Below are 14622 nucleotides of genomic sequence, written 5' to 3'. Positions count from 1 at the left end.
TTCCTGGTGTCATCAGGTACCTTTTTTTCGCTCAGGGACATGGTTTAGTGGCAGATAGGAATGGTTGGGCTCAATGATCCAAGAGGTCTTTTCCAACCTGGTGATTCTTTCTGCCCAAAAATGTTCCTTGCCTATGCCAGCTGCTCTCTTTCCCTCAGGTTCATTGTAACACACCTTTCACTCCTTCCTGCAACACCTGAAACGAACCATCAGCTGCTCATGTGCGACTCTGCTCGCTTCCTTCCTTCCTTCCTTCCTTCCTTCCTTCCTTCCTTCCTTCCTTCCTTCCTTCCTTCCTTCCTTCCTTCCTTCCTTCCTTCCCTCCCCTCCTTCCTTCCCTCCCTCCTTCCCTCCCTCCCTCCTTCCTTCCCTCCCTCCTTCCTTCCTTCCTTCCTTCCTTCCTTCCCTCCTTCCTTCCTTCAATCCCTGACTCCCTCCCTCCTTCCTTCCTTCCTTCCTTCCTTCCCTCCCTCCTTCCTTCCCTCCCTCCTTCCTTCCTTCCTTCCCTCCTTCCTTCCTTCCTTCCTCCCTTCCTCCCTTCCCTCCCTCGCCGAGGGCTGGAGGGGGAGCGGGTCGGCCCGGGATGCTCCTCCATCCCCCGTATCCCGAGGGAAGCGGGCGCTGGGGGGATGCCTGAGGGATCCGAGGGGCCCTCCTTTCCCTCTCCATCACCCAAAGAAGGCGAGGCCCATCCCCCGCGGCGCCTCCCCCGTGTCCAGGGCTGAGAGGGCAGGAGCCGCGTCCCCGGGGCTCCGCACATCCCTCTTTTTCTCAGGCTGGAGCCCGCCAACTCCCCTTCCTTCCTCCCCGCCTCCTTCCCGAGGCGGCTCCGGCGCAGTCTCGCGACACTTCCCGCAGCGCCGAGCCGCTCGCTCGGGCGACACCAGCAGCAGAAGCGGCAGCGACAGCATCAGTATCGTCCTCCTCCTCCTCCCCGTCGTCCTCGTCCTCCCGCGGCGGGGACCCCCGGCTGCTCCCCGCCGCTCGCAGCCTCCTCCGCCGGCAGCTCCCGGGGCGGCAGGCGGCGAGGCGAAGGCTCAGCCCCTTCTCTCGCTTGGTTTCTTCTTCATCGAACCCCCGGCGGCTGCTCTAGCCGGGACGCGGGATGCAGCGCGGCTGCTGAGAGGAGGGAGCGGCTCTGCCCGCAGCCTCAGCCCCTTCCCGGGCTCATCTCCTCGCCCCTCTCCGCCGTGGCCACCCGCCCTCAAACTTTCAGCCCGTTTCCGCCTCCTTCAGCTCGACATAAATGGGTGAGTTCCAGCCGGCGGCGAGAGAACCGCTCGCCCCCGACCTCAATCTCAGAGCTTTGAACTTCTCCTCCCCTCCCCCGGCCGAGTCGAATAATTGTTTTCATGTGACAGGCGGAGAGATCGGGGTTTGCGGCGGGGCGAGGGCAGGGCGCCCCTCAGGGCTGCGGGGCTGACAGCTCTCCGAGACCCTTCTCCCGCATCCATCGACCTCGGGGCTTCTCTGCAGGCTTGAGGCGGCGGCGCCGACCCGGGCGGAGGGGAGCGGTGTGCGGGGTGGGGGGGTGGGGGGGGGGAAGGTTGGACCGCAGCCCCGCGAGTGGGGGCTGAGCTCCTTGAGCGAGCGGGGCATCTCCGGGGGGCGAGCGGGGCATCCCTTTGGGGAGCGAGCCGAGCATCCCTTTGGGGAGCGAGTGGGGCATCCCTTGGGGAAGCAAGCCAGGCATCCCTTGGGGAGGGAGCGGTGCATCCCTTGAGGGGGCGAGCCGGGCATCCCTTTGGGGAGGGAGCGATGCATCCCTTGGGGGGTGAGCGGGGCATCCCCCAGAATCGTCCTGCCCCGCTTGCAAGGGGGCGCCCATGGGGGTCGTTGCGTTGGGGGCAGAGGGGCTCTGCAGGGGTGAATTGTCCCGTTGTGCGGGGCTCGGCGGTGCCAGGCACAGGCTCTGGGAGAAGGGATGCACCCCGGGATCCCTCTGCCCAGCGCAGTGCCCGATAGAAAATGACGGAGAGAAGGGAACAAAAGAATGTCTCTGCTCTCGGTTGGCAGCCCTGGGTGTACCCACAGACCGTGCTCCAAAAACCCCTCGCCTTTGGGGTGTCCTCGGGCTCCCGGCCGTCTGTTTGGTTCACGGTGGCAGAAATGCTGCGGGGGAACCTGAGAGCAGCATCACCGAAGCGACCCAATATAATGCGTTCCATGGGCAGACATTTTACACAGTTTTACCTGTTGTGATACAGCGAGGTTGGGAATATAGTGGGGAAAAAATATCATCCCTTTGTTCTTTAGTTTGGGGGATGTTGTGAGAGCCCATGCACAGCTGCCGTACCTGCGAGCTGCAAGATTAAGTGCTAGCTTTTCACTATTGACTTTCAGTTAGTCCTCCAGTTCGTCTGGAATGCGCTCATCCCTATGCAGCTCATTCAGCTGTATTGATCCCGGTGAACTCTGCTGACAGTAGGCCGGCATCCCAGACCGCCACAGTTAATTTGGTTCATTGGAGAAGACTCTGTTAGGGTTGGTTTGTCCACTAGCTAACACAGCTCCCAAATTCTGTAGTGATGAGATTCTAAAGCGTGGTGTGGCGATGAGGTGTGGGGTTTATAACTGCTGGGATGAAGCGATGTTGTTCTTCAGTAGGGTATGTTGCAGGAAATAATTTTTTTTAAGATCATTTCTATTTTCTTATCCTCTCTCTGTGTTTTTTTCCCCTTCTTAGCTTTGTATTGCAACACAGTAAACCTTTTCTGCTTATTCTGTAGTCCAAATATTAGCCTTTTTTTTAGCTTCACAGTATGGAAGATTAAGGAAAGTGATAAAGGAGCAATGAAGTAACTTGCACTGTAAAGCTCTAGAAAGGTTTTTGAATACTGTAACTTAGCAGTGAAGGCCATCATTTTTCCTTTTGGGCTGGCCACGATTGTACACATATGGCTTCTTTAAAGCTCATTTGGGTAATGACTTTCCCAAATCACTATAATTCAGTCATACTTTTCTTTGCAAAATGGGAGTGGAGGGAAAGTAGATATGGTTTCGTTGTTCATAACCTTAAGTGATAAGTGATCCTTGTGGTTTGAAAACAAATAGAAACATTGTGCAAGCAAGTGAAGATATGAGTAATATGAAAACAAAATCTTTCTAGGAGATATCAGATGAAAACAGGATTTCATTAGCAACATTTTAATCATTGTTAGCATTTTTGAAAGATATTTTAGATATGGAAAAGGTGAATTCTTTGTGTACTACACTGTTAAGATTCCTCATGTTTTATTTTTAGATTAACTTTATGCCTTTTATTTTAACCATTTATAATTTCTGTATGGCACTGCATGTTGTTAGTTCAAACCTCTGCATGTATATATATGTGTATATTACACATACGTGCATAGTGGAGTTCAGCATATGGCCCCAAGATTCTTCACAGCGCACGCGCCAAAACTTAGAAGAAATAGAGCTTTATTGAGGTTTTGTGAGCTCTTCTATTACATTATAATTAGAATATCTTCAAGTTAATTAATTTACACTTGGAATGGACTTGTCAGGAGTGAAATAATGGTGGTTGTTCTCTAAATGTAAAAGGGAGGTAAGACAAAGATCTTAAAAGTGAATACAGTGGAACAAGCTCTGTCCCCTTCCTTAAATGTCTGAGAAATGAAGAGGCGGTGTCTTGTCAGGGTTTGTGTTTGTGGTTGTTTGTTTGTTGTTGGTTTGGGTTTGTTTTGTTACAGGTATTTTTTAAGAACAGTTAGGGTTTCATATGATTAGAGAACTCCTCAGTCTCATTTGGAAGAGCTTTGCGTGCCCACACATCAGCCTGTCCTCCTACAGTTGGAGGTCCGGAAAGCCAAATAAGAACAGGGTATGGTAGCTGCTTGGGGAGAAGCTGGTTTGAAATGTACTACTTATCAAATTTAGAAAATGCAGGAGTAGAAGTCTGATTCTAGAAAGCAGTATTTAACTGCCTTCGTCACAAACCAGCTGATTTTGTGCTGCTTCTCCTGTCAGTCGAGACACACCTTCCAGCTTCTGCAGATGAAGGAAGATCCTTTTTTCTGCTGTGCATTCTTGGCTCATCTTCAGAGCACAGACAGTTCAGTGCATTAAATGGAGTAGAGGTCCCGTATAATAATACCACCATGAATCTAAGCAGTTGAAGCTTTCATCGTGGTGCTTGTAAATGTCGGGCTATGAGTAAACACTTTCATCATCAATATTTTTTAATCCTAATATTTCTAAAGGTGTTGTTCAAGCTTTTCTGTTGGGAAAGCAAACGAGAGCATGCATTGCTTTTGTTTATGTGAAAACAACTTGCTCACCTCTGCTGTCACCACACTTAGGAGTTTGGATCCAAAGAGTCTTGTGCTCTTTGAACCAGTTAGATTACTGATACTGGCAGACAGCTGTGGTCTATGTGATTTGACATTAGTGGTCGAGAAAGATCCTTTGCGGTGCAGTAACACAGCTAGTTTGGACAAACCAAAGGAATGTTACAACAAGAAGTAATGTAATCAAAAAATTGGAATCCACTTTAGAGTCTGATCGCTCTGTACTAGTTGCAATCTCTTTTCCTGTTTTTCCCCTCTCTTACTTCTCTTTTCCCTTTCCAAATTCTCTTCTATCCCCTGCCCCCACTTTCAGCCCTGCTTCCCCTCTTGAACTGCTACTTTTTTTATGTTTTTTCCCCCTCTCTCTACTTCTCTTTACGTCTTTCAGACATGCCATTTCCTCTTTCTCCCTCTCCCTTATCGAGGCATCAACAGAGGGAGCACTCTGAGCACATTTCCTGCGTGTGGGGCCACACTGACCTCCAGCAAGACATAACTGCTTGCATCAAACCTTCTGTTTGGCCCCTGTGGCGTGGGGTGCAACAGGGGACCTGGCGAGTTTAGCTGGTAAACTCCAAAAACTCTAGGGCCCTATGTAAAACAAAGCATTTATGAGCCTTGCGCTTAGCAGGATTTGTATGAATCACCCATGGCAGGTGGTAAGTGTGTTTGCAGTCCTTGAATGCTCTTTGAAAAATTTTAAGTTCCCTCTCCAAAATCGTGAGGATTTCGGAGCCTTTCAGCAAAATAGCTGTAAGACGTTTTCAGATAGGAATAGCGTGTGTCATTCTTGTCATCCTTGAGCAGTTTCAGCTGAATAAGGAAAAATCATAAGAAAGATGATTAGCATGATTTTTTCATTTTGATTTTTTAGTATATGGTTATAAGCATCTGTAAAGTGGCTTTATATAGGAAAAGTTGTGTAAAAGTCCTCCTCAAGCTGTAAAAAAATCTTTATTCTCCTCCTTATACGGGATGTTACTCATTCTGTTTCTTTTGTTGTCATAGGGAGGTTTGTTCTCAAGGCAGTTGCATTGGAGCTGCTCAGGATCAGATTTCCAGTTGTTTGGTGACAGTATTTATACGGCCTGTAAATGTCTTCAGGGTTTGGGTTTAAGTGGAGTTTTCATAAACGATGATAAAATATTTTCGGTAGCTGATATAAAAATTCAGGCAAAAATAGCTGGCACAAAGCTCTTTTTCCTAGAAATCAAGAGATATTGACATTTCTGTCATAACAGGTTGCCAGAGCTGCCTTCTAAAGGGGTCAAGATAGAGTATTGAAATCAAGAAATATAAAATACATGATATATATGTATATATGAAAAAGGTTATGGAAATAATTTCTTATTGTGCAGACTTTTTTGTATATTGGTATCTCTTCTGCTTGCCACTTTCAAGTAGCTCTTCTTTTCTCAGCGTTTCCATTATAGTTGTTTTTTTATATTAACTGCTAGTTTTAGATCAGAAAGTATGATAAAGAAGAGAATACTTTAAACAGATGGCTTCTTAAACCAGCAGAATTCTTGCTCTTTTTTGTGCTAATCAAAGATGCATATGTAGAGAATTAGGGTAGAGCTGCTAGAAAAGGTATTGTTTTCTGTCTGGGTTTGAAGATGCATATGTAATAATTAAAACATTTTCTTGAGAAGCAGTTTTATTTTCATGTTAGTGCTGAATGCATATGTATTTCAGTTTAAACTGCTGCTAATGCAATATATAGAATTCGTCTGTAATGGTATTCAGATTGCTTCTTTTGTAATTGTTATTCACTGGATGTTAGAGGGGTTTTTCTTTAGAATGCTGCTGGTAATCTTTCTACCAGCAGTGTATCAGAATTCATATAGTGGATCAGCATGGACCTTGTAGATAATGTATTGACTCCTTCCCCACTTGAAGGGGAAGGGACATGTGTGTTAGGAGGAGAAAAAGGAGAGCTTGGTAATGTGAAATGAGCAGCTGAAATTTCAGGTCTGAAATGTTAGAGGTCATTGAAATGCTCAAAGCAGGTTAGCCTTGGTGGGATCAAAGGAGAGAAGACAGCCAGAGAGATGGTATCTGTTGTTTTGCTCCGTTACTGCTGTTATAGAGCAAGTTCATAAAAAACAACGTGTTTTGTAAAAATCACAGAATACAAAATCCTGGACCTGGGAGTGGATGTTTTCCGTGGATGCAAAAGCAGGAAGGTATATCCCGTAGGGCACATCGACATTCTGTATGCTGAGGAATGATGAAAGAATATATTAGGGGAGGGGAACAAGAGAGGAGGTGAGTATCGAGATTCAGTAATTCAGCTAATGTAAAAGTAATTGCTGACAGTCTGCTCCACACAGAGTGGAAACACAATAAAAGCTTTAAGTCCCTATGTATGAGCAAATATGCAATACCGCAGTTTAGTAGTCATGGATTGTATTAGCAAATGGAGTTGACATTTTTCTCCCCTTTTTATTACTGATAGTTGAGAAGCATCCATAGAACCAGCTCTTGAGAATGCAGAGGTAAAGTCCACTTGAAAGCTGAGATGACTGTTGTGATGTCTCGGCTTTGCATTGTTCCTAACATAACTTTAGCTTAGAGAAAGGAGCATCCTGGGCGATGTGAGTGCAAAGGAGGTGAAGGATGTCTTTGTTCTCATTCTTATAGCAGTTTTTATTCCAGTGGGGGTGTTGCTGAGAATTTGTGCTTCTGTTTTAGGATGAAGAGCTGTCTAGAGTTGTGGATCAGAAATTATGGCTGCGTTGAAACAATTCTCTTTAGCAACAAGGGTAATGCAGTATAGAAAGCTGAGCAGTTATACGAGGAAAATATCCCTAAGTTCTAATTAATGTATAGTGTCAGTGTAAAGAGGTGCCTTTTGAACTCTGCCTTTGAATTTCATTTGAAGTATTGCAAGAAGAAAAAGTTCCTCTTTATCTCCTTCTCACTCTTTCATATTGTGCAGCTGAATCACTTCTGATGATTGAAACCAGCTCGCACGAAACCAGTGTAAGTCTGTTCATTTATTTGAAGACCAAAGTCAGCATTGGTGCGCAACTCCCCAGGGAACTAATGCTTTTTCAAAAATGCCAATATGGATTTGTTGCATGTGGTGCAAGGCAAGGCCCAGCTTGGAACAAGTTAGCAGAAGGGTTGGACTAGGCGATCTTTAAAGGTCCCTGCCAACCCAAACCATTCAGTAATCTATCAATATTTCACTAGCTTTCAATGGTCATACTGCTCATATTTAAAAGTTAAGTGTTTTGCGTCCCATGTGTAATTTGTAATATGTAGATTTATATGACCTACTTCTTAAAAAACCCAACTAAAACCAACAACCTGTGTAAAATAGAATCATAGAATTCTGGGTTGGAAGGAACCTAAAGATCATCTCGTCTAACCTTTCTTGGCAAAACCACAGTTTAGGCAAGGTGGCCCAGCATGCTATCTAGCTGAATCTTAGTAGTGCCCAATGTGGGGAATCTATCACTGCTTTGGGGAGATTATTCCAATGGATTATAGTTCTCATTGTGCATTTCTTTTCTCTTGTGTCCGATTGGAATCTCCTCAGGAGTAACTTCTACCATGTGACTCCTTGTGAAAGTGGAGTCTTCACCTTCTTTGTGGCCAAGGTCTCTTCTAAGCCTTCTTTTCTCAAAGCTGAACAAATACAGCTCTCTCAGCCTTTCCTCCCCATTCCTTCGAGCCCAAGGCTCCCCATTCCTTCGATCATCTTAGTGGCCCTTCTCTGAACTGCCTCCAACCTGTCCACTCCTGGAGTATGTTTTCCCAGGTGCAAGACCTTATGCTTGTCCTTGTTGAACTTCATGGTTGAATCTGGATGGAGGGATTGAATTGGTAAGTTTGTGGATGACTCTAAGCTGGGAGAAAATGTCAATCTGCTTGAAGGTAGGGAGGCTCTGCAAAGGGATCTGAACAGGCTGGATCAGTGGGCTGAGATCAATAGGATGAGGTTTAGCAAGGCCACACAACAACCCTATGCAGCGTTACAGGCTTGGGGAAGAGTGACTGGAAAGCTGCCTGGTGAAGAAGGAGCTGGAGGTTTTGGTTGACAGCCGGCTGAACATGAGCCAGCAGTGTGCCCAGGTGGCCAAGAAGGCCAATGGCATCTTGGGCTGTGTCAGAAACAGTGTGGCCAGCAGGACTGGGGAAGTGATTGTGCCTCTGTACTTGGCATTTGTGAGGCTGCACCTTGAATACTGCATTCAGTTTTGGGTCCCTCATTACAAGAAAGGCATTGAAGTCCTGGAGCGTGTCCAGAGAAGAGCAACGAAACTGGTGAAGAGGCTGGAGAACAAGTCTTATGAGGAGCAGCTGAGGGAACTGGGGTTGTTTAGTCTAGAGAAAAGGAGGCCGAGGGGAGACCTTATCACAGCCTACAACTGTCTGAAAGGAAGATGTAGTGAACTGGGTGTTGGTCTCTTCTCCCAAGTGATAGGTGATGGGGTGAGAGGGAATGGCCTCAGGCTGCATCAGGGGAGGTTCAGATTCGACATTAAGAAAACTTTTTTCACCGAAGGGCTTATCAGGAGCTGGAACAGGCTGCCGAGGAAGTGTTTGAGTCACCATTCATGGAGGTATTTAAAAGACAGGTAGATGAAGCTTAGGGATATGATTTAGTAGTGGACAGGTACAGTTGGTCTTGATGATCTCAAAGGTCTTTTCCAACTTAGTGATTCTATGATTCTGTGATTCATAAGGTTCTTGTTAGCCTACTCTTTAAGCCTATTCAGGTCTTCTTATGTGGTGGCTCTGCCTTCTGAAGTGTCCACTTCCCCACTGAGTTTGGTATCATCAATATGATAGAAATCCCCACGACTTCTTGTGTCCTCGACTTGCAATTTCCAGGATCTTGGCTATTAGTTTACATAGAAAGATGTTGGTGCTTTTTGTTGATACTGAGGTCTCAAAATGGACACACATGAAAATTGCTTCAGGGTGTTTTCCTGTTCGATTTGGTTTGGTTTTGTGAGGAAGAAGTTCTTAGAGGTTAGTGCAAGTGCTGGTGCTGTTCCCTGCTGTATTGAATACCAGTGTCAGCCTGATTCTCTTTATACGTAGCACTGTCTTTCCTTATAACTAGATTTATAAAGATTTTTAATTGTATGTAACTGAAGTATTAGAATATACCCAGGACTTTTCATTTTTGAGCCAAATGTAAAACTATTCTTTGATAACTCATCTCAGGTCTAAATCTAGTATGTGCTCTATCTGTGGTTGCTGATTCATCCTCACCACTGACAGGAAACATTTTTAATACTCTGGTAATTTGGCAGAGTAGATTTTTATTTTTTTTTCCTATGATAGACTTGTATAGCATTGAAAATTTGCTCTCCTCGTGGCAGATGTAGAGCTAGCAAGCAGCAAGACCTTGGCTTATTTTTTTGGTATTTTCCTCATTCCTGCTGTTCTTTCTGTGAGGTCTCACTGAGCTCTTATTGAGCTGTTAATGCTCTTCTGTCTATTTCCCACTGGAAAAGGGCACACTAGAAATTCCAGTGTGTGTCCGGAGAAAGATGCCTTTGTTTTGGGTTTTTGTTATGACTAGGTGTAAAAAACTTTTTGCTGTCAACTTCAGAACATTTATAAATATGTGTTTTAAATTTGGCCTTATGTTTCCAAATGTATGGATCAATTACTTGCTTTGGAAGAGTGGTAATACTTATTTATAAACAATATTTGTTTGTTTTATGGATGAAGATTGATTACCTAGATATTTTTCTTTTTCATCAGCCATTTCTTATGAATGTGTCCTCATTGTCATCAACAGTTTATGAAAAAAAAAATCTCAAGAGCATTCGCTATAGGCAAGATCATCTTAATTTCCTATGAAATAGTCTGGGTACTGTATTTTTACGAGACTACAGAACTGCAGCATTTGTTGAATACAAATATCCAATTTTTCTGTTTGAACTGCCAGATTGAAAAACAAACAAAGAAACCAAACCAAACAACAACAACTCCCTCTCCCTCCAGATCAGCTGGAGTACTTCTGCTATGAGAACAGGATGAGAGAGTTGGGGTGGTTCATCCTGAAGAAGACTCCAGGGAGACCCTATAGTGGCCTGCCAGTACTTGAAGGAGGCTTAGAGGAAAGCGGGGGAGGGATTTTTTAGAAGGACGTGGAGTAATGGGATGAGGGTCAATGGCTTTAAATCAGAATGGGGAAGATTTAGATTGGCTGTTAGGAAGAAATTCTTCATGATGACAGTGATGAGACATTGAAACAGGTTTCCCCGGGAAGTTGTGTCTGCCCCATTCCTGGAATTGTTCCAGGCCAGGCTGGATGGGGCCTTGGGCAGCCTGGTCTTATGGGTGGTGTCCCTGCCCACAGCAGGGGGGTTGGAAATGGATGATCTTTAAGGTCCCTTCCAAACAAAACTATTTTTTGTTTCTATGAACCCCTTAAGCAACTCCTACCAAAACCCCAAACCCTAGAAGAACCTAACTTTGTTCCCATCAACTTTTAAACGACTGGGCAAAAGGAAGAAGATATGGTGCAGAAAGGAAAGCCGTCTAGTCAGGGTTAAGCTGGAGTGCTCTTGCCTTGAGTGCATGGTCAAGGAGTTCGTGACAATTGATATTTGTGAACATCTGAGAGTGATTATCAGTTCTTCCAGGCAGGCTATGGTCCTATTAACTGGCAAAAGAAAATCGCACCATGTGAAGGCTGGCCTTATGGAAAGCAATGTGTGGAACTTCACTTGCTGATATAATGGAAATTTGAATTCCAGTTCCAGAAAAGTACAAAAGATTCCTGCAAATTTGTGTGCCCTCCTAATATTAAAGATTTTTTTCCTAAATGTTGTAAGCCATACTTTATTCTTCTTTTTTAGTTTTTGTTTAATGAAGCATCAATGAATGAGCCAGCAGTGTGCCCAGGTGGCCAAGAAGGCCAACGGCATCTTGGCTTGTGTCAGAAATGGGGTCACCAGCAGGTCCAGGGAGGTTATTCTCCCTCTGTACTCAGCACTGGTGAGACCGCATCTCGAGTACTGTGTTCAGTTCTGGGCCCCTCACCACAAGAAGGATGTTGAGGCTCTGGAGCGTGTCCAGAGAAGAGCAACAAAGCTGGTGAGGGGGCTGGAGAACAAGTCTTACAAGGAGTGGCTGAGAGAGCTGGGGTTGTTTAGCCTGGAGAAGAGGAGGCTGAGGGGAGACCTTATTACTCTCTACAACTACCTGAAAGGAGGTTGTGGAGAGGAGGGAGCTGGCCTCTTCTCCCAAGTGACAGGGGACAGGACTAGAGGGAATGGCCTGAAGCTCCGTCAGGGGAGGTTCAGGTTGGATATCAGAAAAAAATTCTTCACAGAAAGAGTCATTGGGTACTGGAACAGGCTGCCCAGCGAGGTGGTCGAGTCGCCTTCCCTGGAGGTGTTTAAGGAATGGGTGGATGAAGTACTTAGGGACATGGTTTAGGGAGTGTTAGGAATGGTTGGACTCGATGATCCAATGGGTCCTTTCCAACCTTGTGATTCTGTGATTCTGTGATCAAGCTGCTAACAGTTGTTGAGATCACTGGCTTGATAGCTTACAAGCTTTGCATTTTTTAATGCCTGCATTTTTAGATTGCTTGAGGGAACAAGAAAGTTAGTCACTATGCAGTCTTGAAATCTAGAGTTGGTTCAGACTTAAATGTTTTGATATTCAAGTCAGATGGTTTAAACTGGCCTCATCTAGTAGATTTGAATTATTTTGATACATTTCTGTGCTTTCATTGTTTTTTTTTGTTCAGTTGAAATTGGTAGCATTTAACTATGATCTCATTTTAATGTTCAAAGCCATTTGCTGCATTGAGCTGATCATTTAACTAATGCAGACATTAATCTCAGCCTTCTAGTAGATTATTTTTTATCTTGTTTTCATTTTTAATTGCTACGTTCTTAAGGTTGGAAATGTGTTCTTTTAACTGTTTTTGTTAGTAATGTTACACACACAGTTAATTTTTTCAGGTGGCACAGAACTAAAACTTTTTGTGGATTTTGTTGGATTTTAGCTAGTTGGCTTATGTATTTGACCAGCTTCTCAGTCACTTCCTTCTTTTGTAGCAGTCTACGGGTCTATGGTGCAGTCACACTAAGTAAGCCAAGTTTAGCTATCTGTATAGAACTACTACAACTTTGTAGAGGTAATATGTGTCTAATAGACGGATTTCTGAGTATAGTTACTCGAGTTTAGTAAACTGCTGTTACTCATGGCAAGTTTTAATACAACTGAAAGGAGTACCTTCTATGACTTCCTCCTTTCTTGACTGAGTGCTTCTGGAGGCTTGAACCACATGACCTGTGTGGTGAAAAGAAGTGTACGGTTGAACAACGAACTAATTTGTACAATTAAGGTCAGCTCTTTCTGTTGCAAGAAACAGCCTTTTCAACTGGGAGAGGAATCTTAACTGCTACTGTTGCTGTTGACTTTTGCTAGTTGTTTTCGATGTTCTTCTGCCTGGACAGCTGCCATATCCTTCTCTATCTGATGATCTTTTCTAAATAAGGAGAGGTCTTTATTTTCTTTGAAACTTGATATTGAAGTCTCTTATATCTGCTGATCATTTAATTAATAAAATACTTTTATTTAGCTGCATTTTAAAAACAGTTGAAGTACACTTGTCAGTTTTACTTTGACCATTGCGGTCAACTTGAACACTATTTGTTCTTTCTGCTCATGCTGCCTTTCGGAATTGCTCACTTTGGTTTGCGTTAAGCAAGTTACTTATTTTAACAACTACACTTTTTTGTGTGTGTAAACAGTGCTTTTGATCAGCTGGCATCTCAATTATCTGACAGTGGTTCATGGAAGATTGAGATAAGGCGCCATCTAGTTCATGATGAACTCCTGGCTGACAATTCAAAGTCATCTGCACTGGTTATGCAGGCATAAGAAGTCTATTAATATGTATTCCTCCCCAATATATTTGATAGTTTGTTCACAGTTGTATAGAAAACAGTCTTGTTTGTTCCGACGTGTTTCTCGTTCCTTCACCTCATTCTGTCAGAAAGCAGTTGCTTCTTTTTCTGCCACTTACAGAAGTGCATGTATGCTTCTTCGCCCTTGTAAGCTGTGTTTTATTGTTGCTTTGGATTGGTTTTGTTGTTTGGTTTTTTTTCTTTATTATTAAAATAAACATGCATCACTGTTTCTCACCTATTTCTCAGGAAAGCTGCTCTTCACTCATTTTTTTTTTTTTCTTCTGTTTAGGTACCTGGTGCTCTGTCATTTCTTCTTTTCATACACATTTCCTTCAAATTCATCTTTCCTTCTCTTTCCTCTGTCTTTCAAGTGCACTACTTCTCTTTTTGGGGAACAGTCCTAAATACTTCAGTTACACAGTCTCAAAGCTAACTGTATTAAGATGCAAATATCTACAGAAATGTAAAGACAATGTGGTATGGAATACAGCAAAATTGTCCCTTTATGGCTTTTGCTTCAGAATTAGGGAAGCAAGAAACCTATAGCTATTTCCTGTAAATACCATGTCAAGAAGGAGGGGGACTGGCTGTATTGTAGAGACTATTGCTTTAGTCTGCTGAGTTTCTTCAGAGTTGGAATTGGTACCCTGGAAGGTAAATGCTGGTGGGGGGGTGTTGCAAATTGTGTTTTGGGAGTCACCTTTTTGATATTTTCTGTTGGAAGAGTGGTGCCTTTGGTGTGTAGATACAGGAAGTTGGCAAAGCCAAATGCTGAAAATTACTACTTAAAATAACAACATCTTGTTTTTAATGTGGAGAACTTAAAAGCAAGATATTGCTATTCTGAGAAGTGTTTCAGTCCCTGTCTGTTCAAGTCTGCCAGTGTCTCTCTCAAGAACCAAAACCAAGGAGCAGATGTAAATGCAGCCTTACAAGGCAGAGATCTTAAATACAATAAATGCTTTTTGCCTCTCTAGATCTTTTGTAAGGTTTGTTTTGGTTTCCGATTTCCTTAGACCATTGGAAACCAGGGAATGTCATTAGAAGATTTTTTCGAAAGGAACCTTTTTCTTAGATGAGGGAGCAGTGCAACTTTCTGCTTAGCCTTGGAAGAAGTGGTCAAAGTAGATAAAATTCAGTGACAGGATTACCTCTGTCCTCTCTAGTTATCATGGTTGTATGGGTTCAACCTGCACGCTGCTTCCTGGGTGCTATAAAAAGGTTTTCTAGAACCAAGGTGGTTCTAGTTGTCTCGAGTAGAATCTGTTGCTTCCTTGTCCATCTGGTTTGTTATGTTGCAAACAATACCAGTGTTGGTAACCAGGGGTGGATGGGATGAAGAGTTTGTCAGAAGAATGATTGCTTATGAGACAATAGGGTTCATTGCCTCTGTTTATGTTTACTTGGGTTCCACAGAGCTTCACCCT

The 14622-nt window shown here is 43.9% G+C and overlaps 1 protein-coding gene across 6 annotated transcripts in view; it reads left to right on the top strand.

The window, feature by feature from the left end:
* Window positions 1-679: 679 nt before the first annotated feature.
* SH3KBP1 (SH3 domain containing kinase binding protein 1) overlaps window positions 680-14622 on the top strand; it is a 229201-nt gene continuing 215258 nt past the window's right edge. Inside the window, exon 1 of one of the 6 annotated variants that reach the window (XM_054063899.1) lies at window positions 680-1250. In XM_054063899.1, the coding sequence (XP_053919874.1) occupies window positions 1247-1250 (4 nt within the window). In that variant the 5' untranslated portion in view covers window positions 680-1246. The remainder of the gene's footprint in view (window positions 1251-14622) is intronic. The other 5 variants (XM_054063893.1, XM_054063877.1, XM_054063948.1 and 2 more) reach the window with 5 other exon arrangements.

This window comes from Cuculus canorus, chromosome 1 (assembly GCF_017976375.1).
Source record: "Cuculus canorus isolate bCucCan1 chromosome 1, bCucCan1.pri, whole genome shotgun sequence".
In the NCBI taxonomy this organism is placed as follows: Eukaryota; Metazoa; Chordata; class Aves; order Cuculiformes; family Cuculidae; genus Cuculus; species Cuculus canorus.
This window is presented reverse-complemented; position numbering and strand designations above follow the sequence as displayed.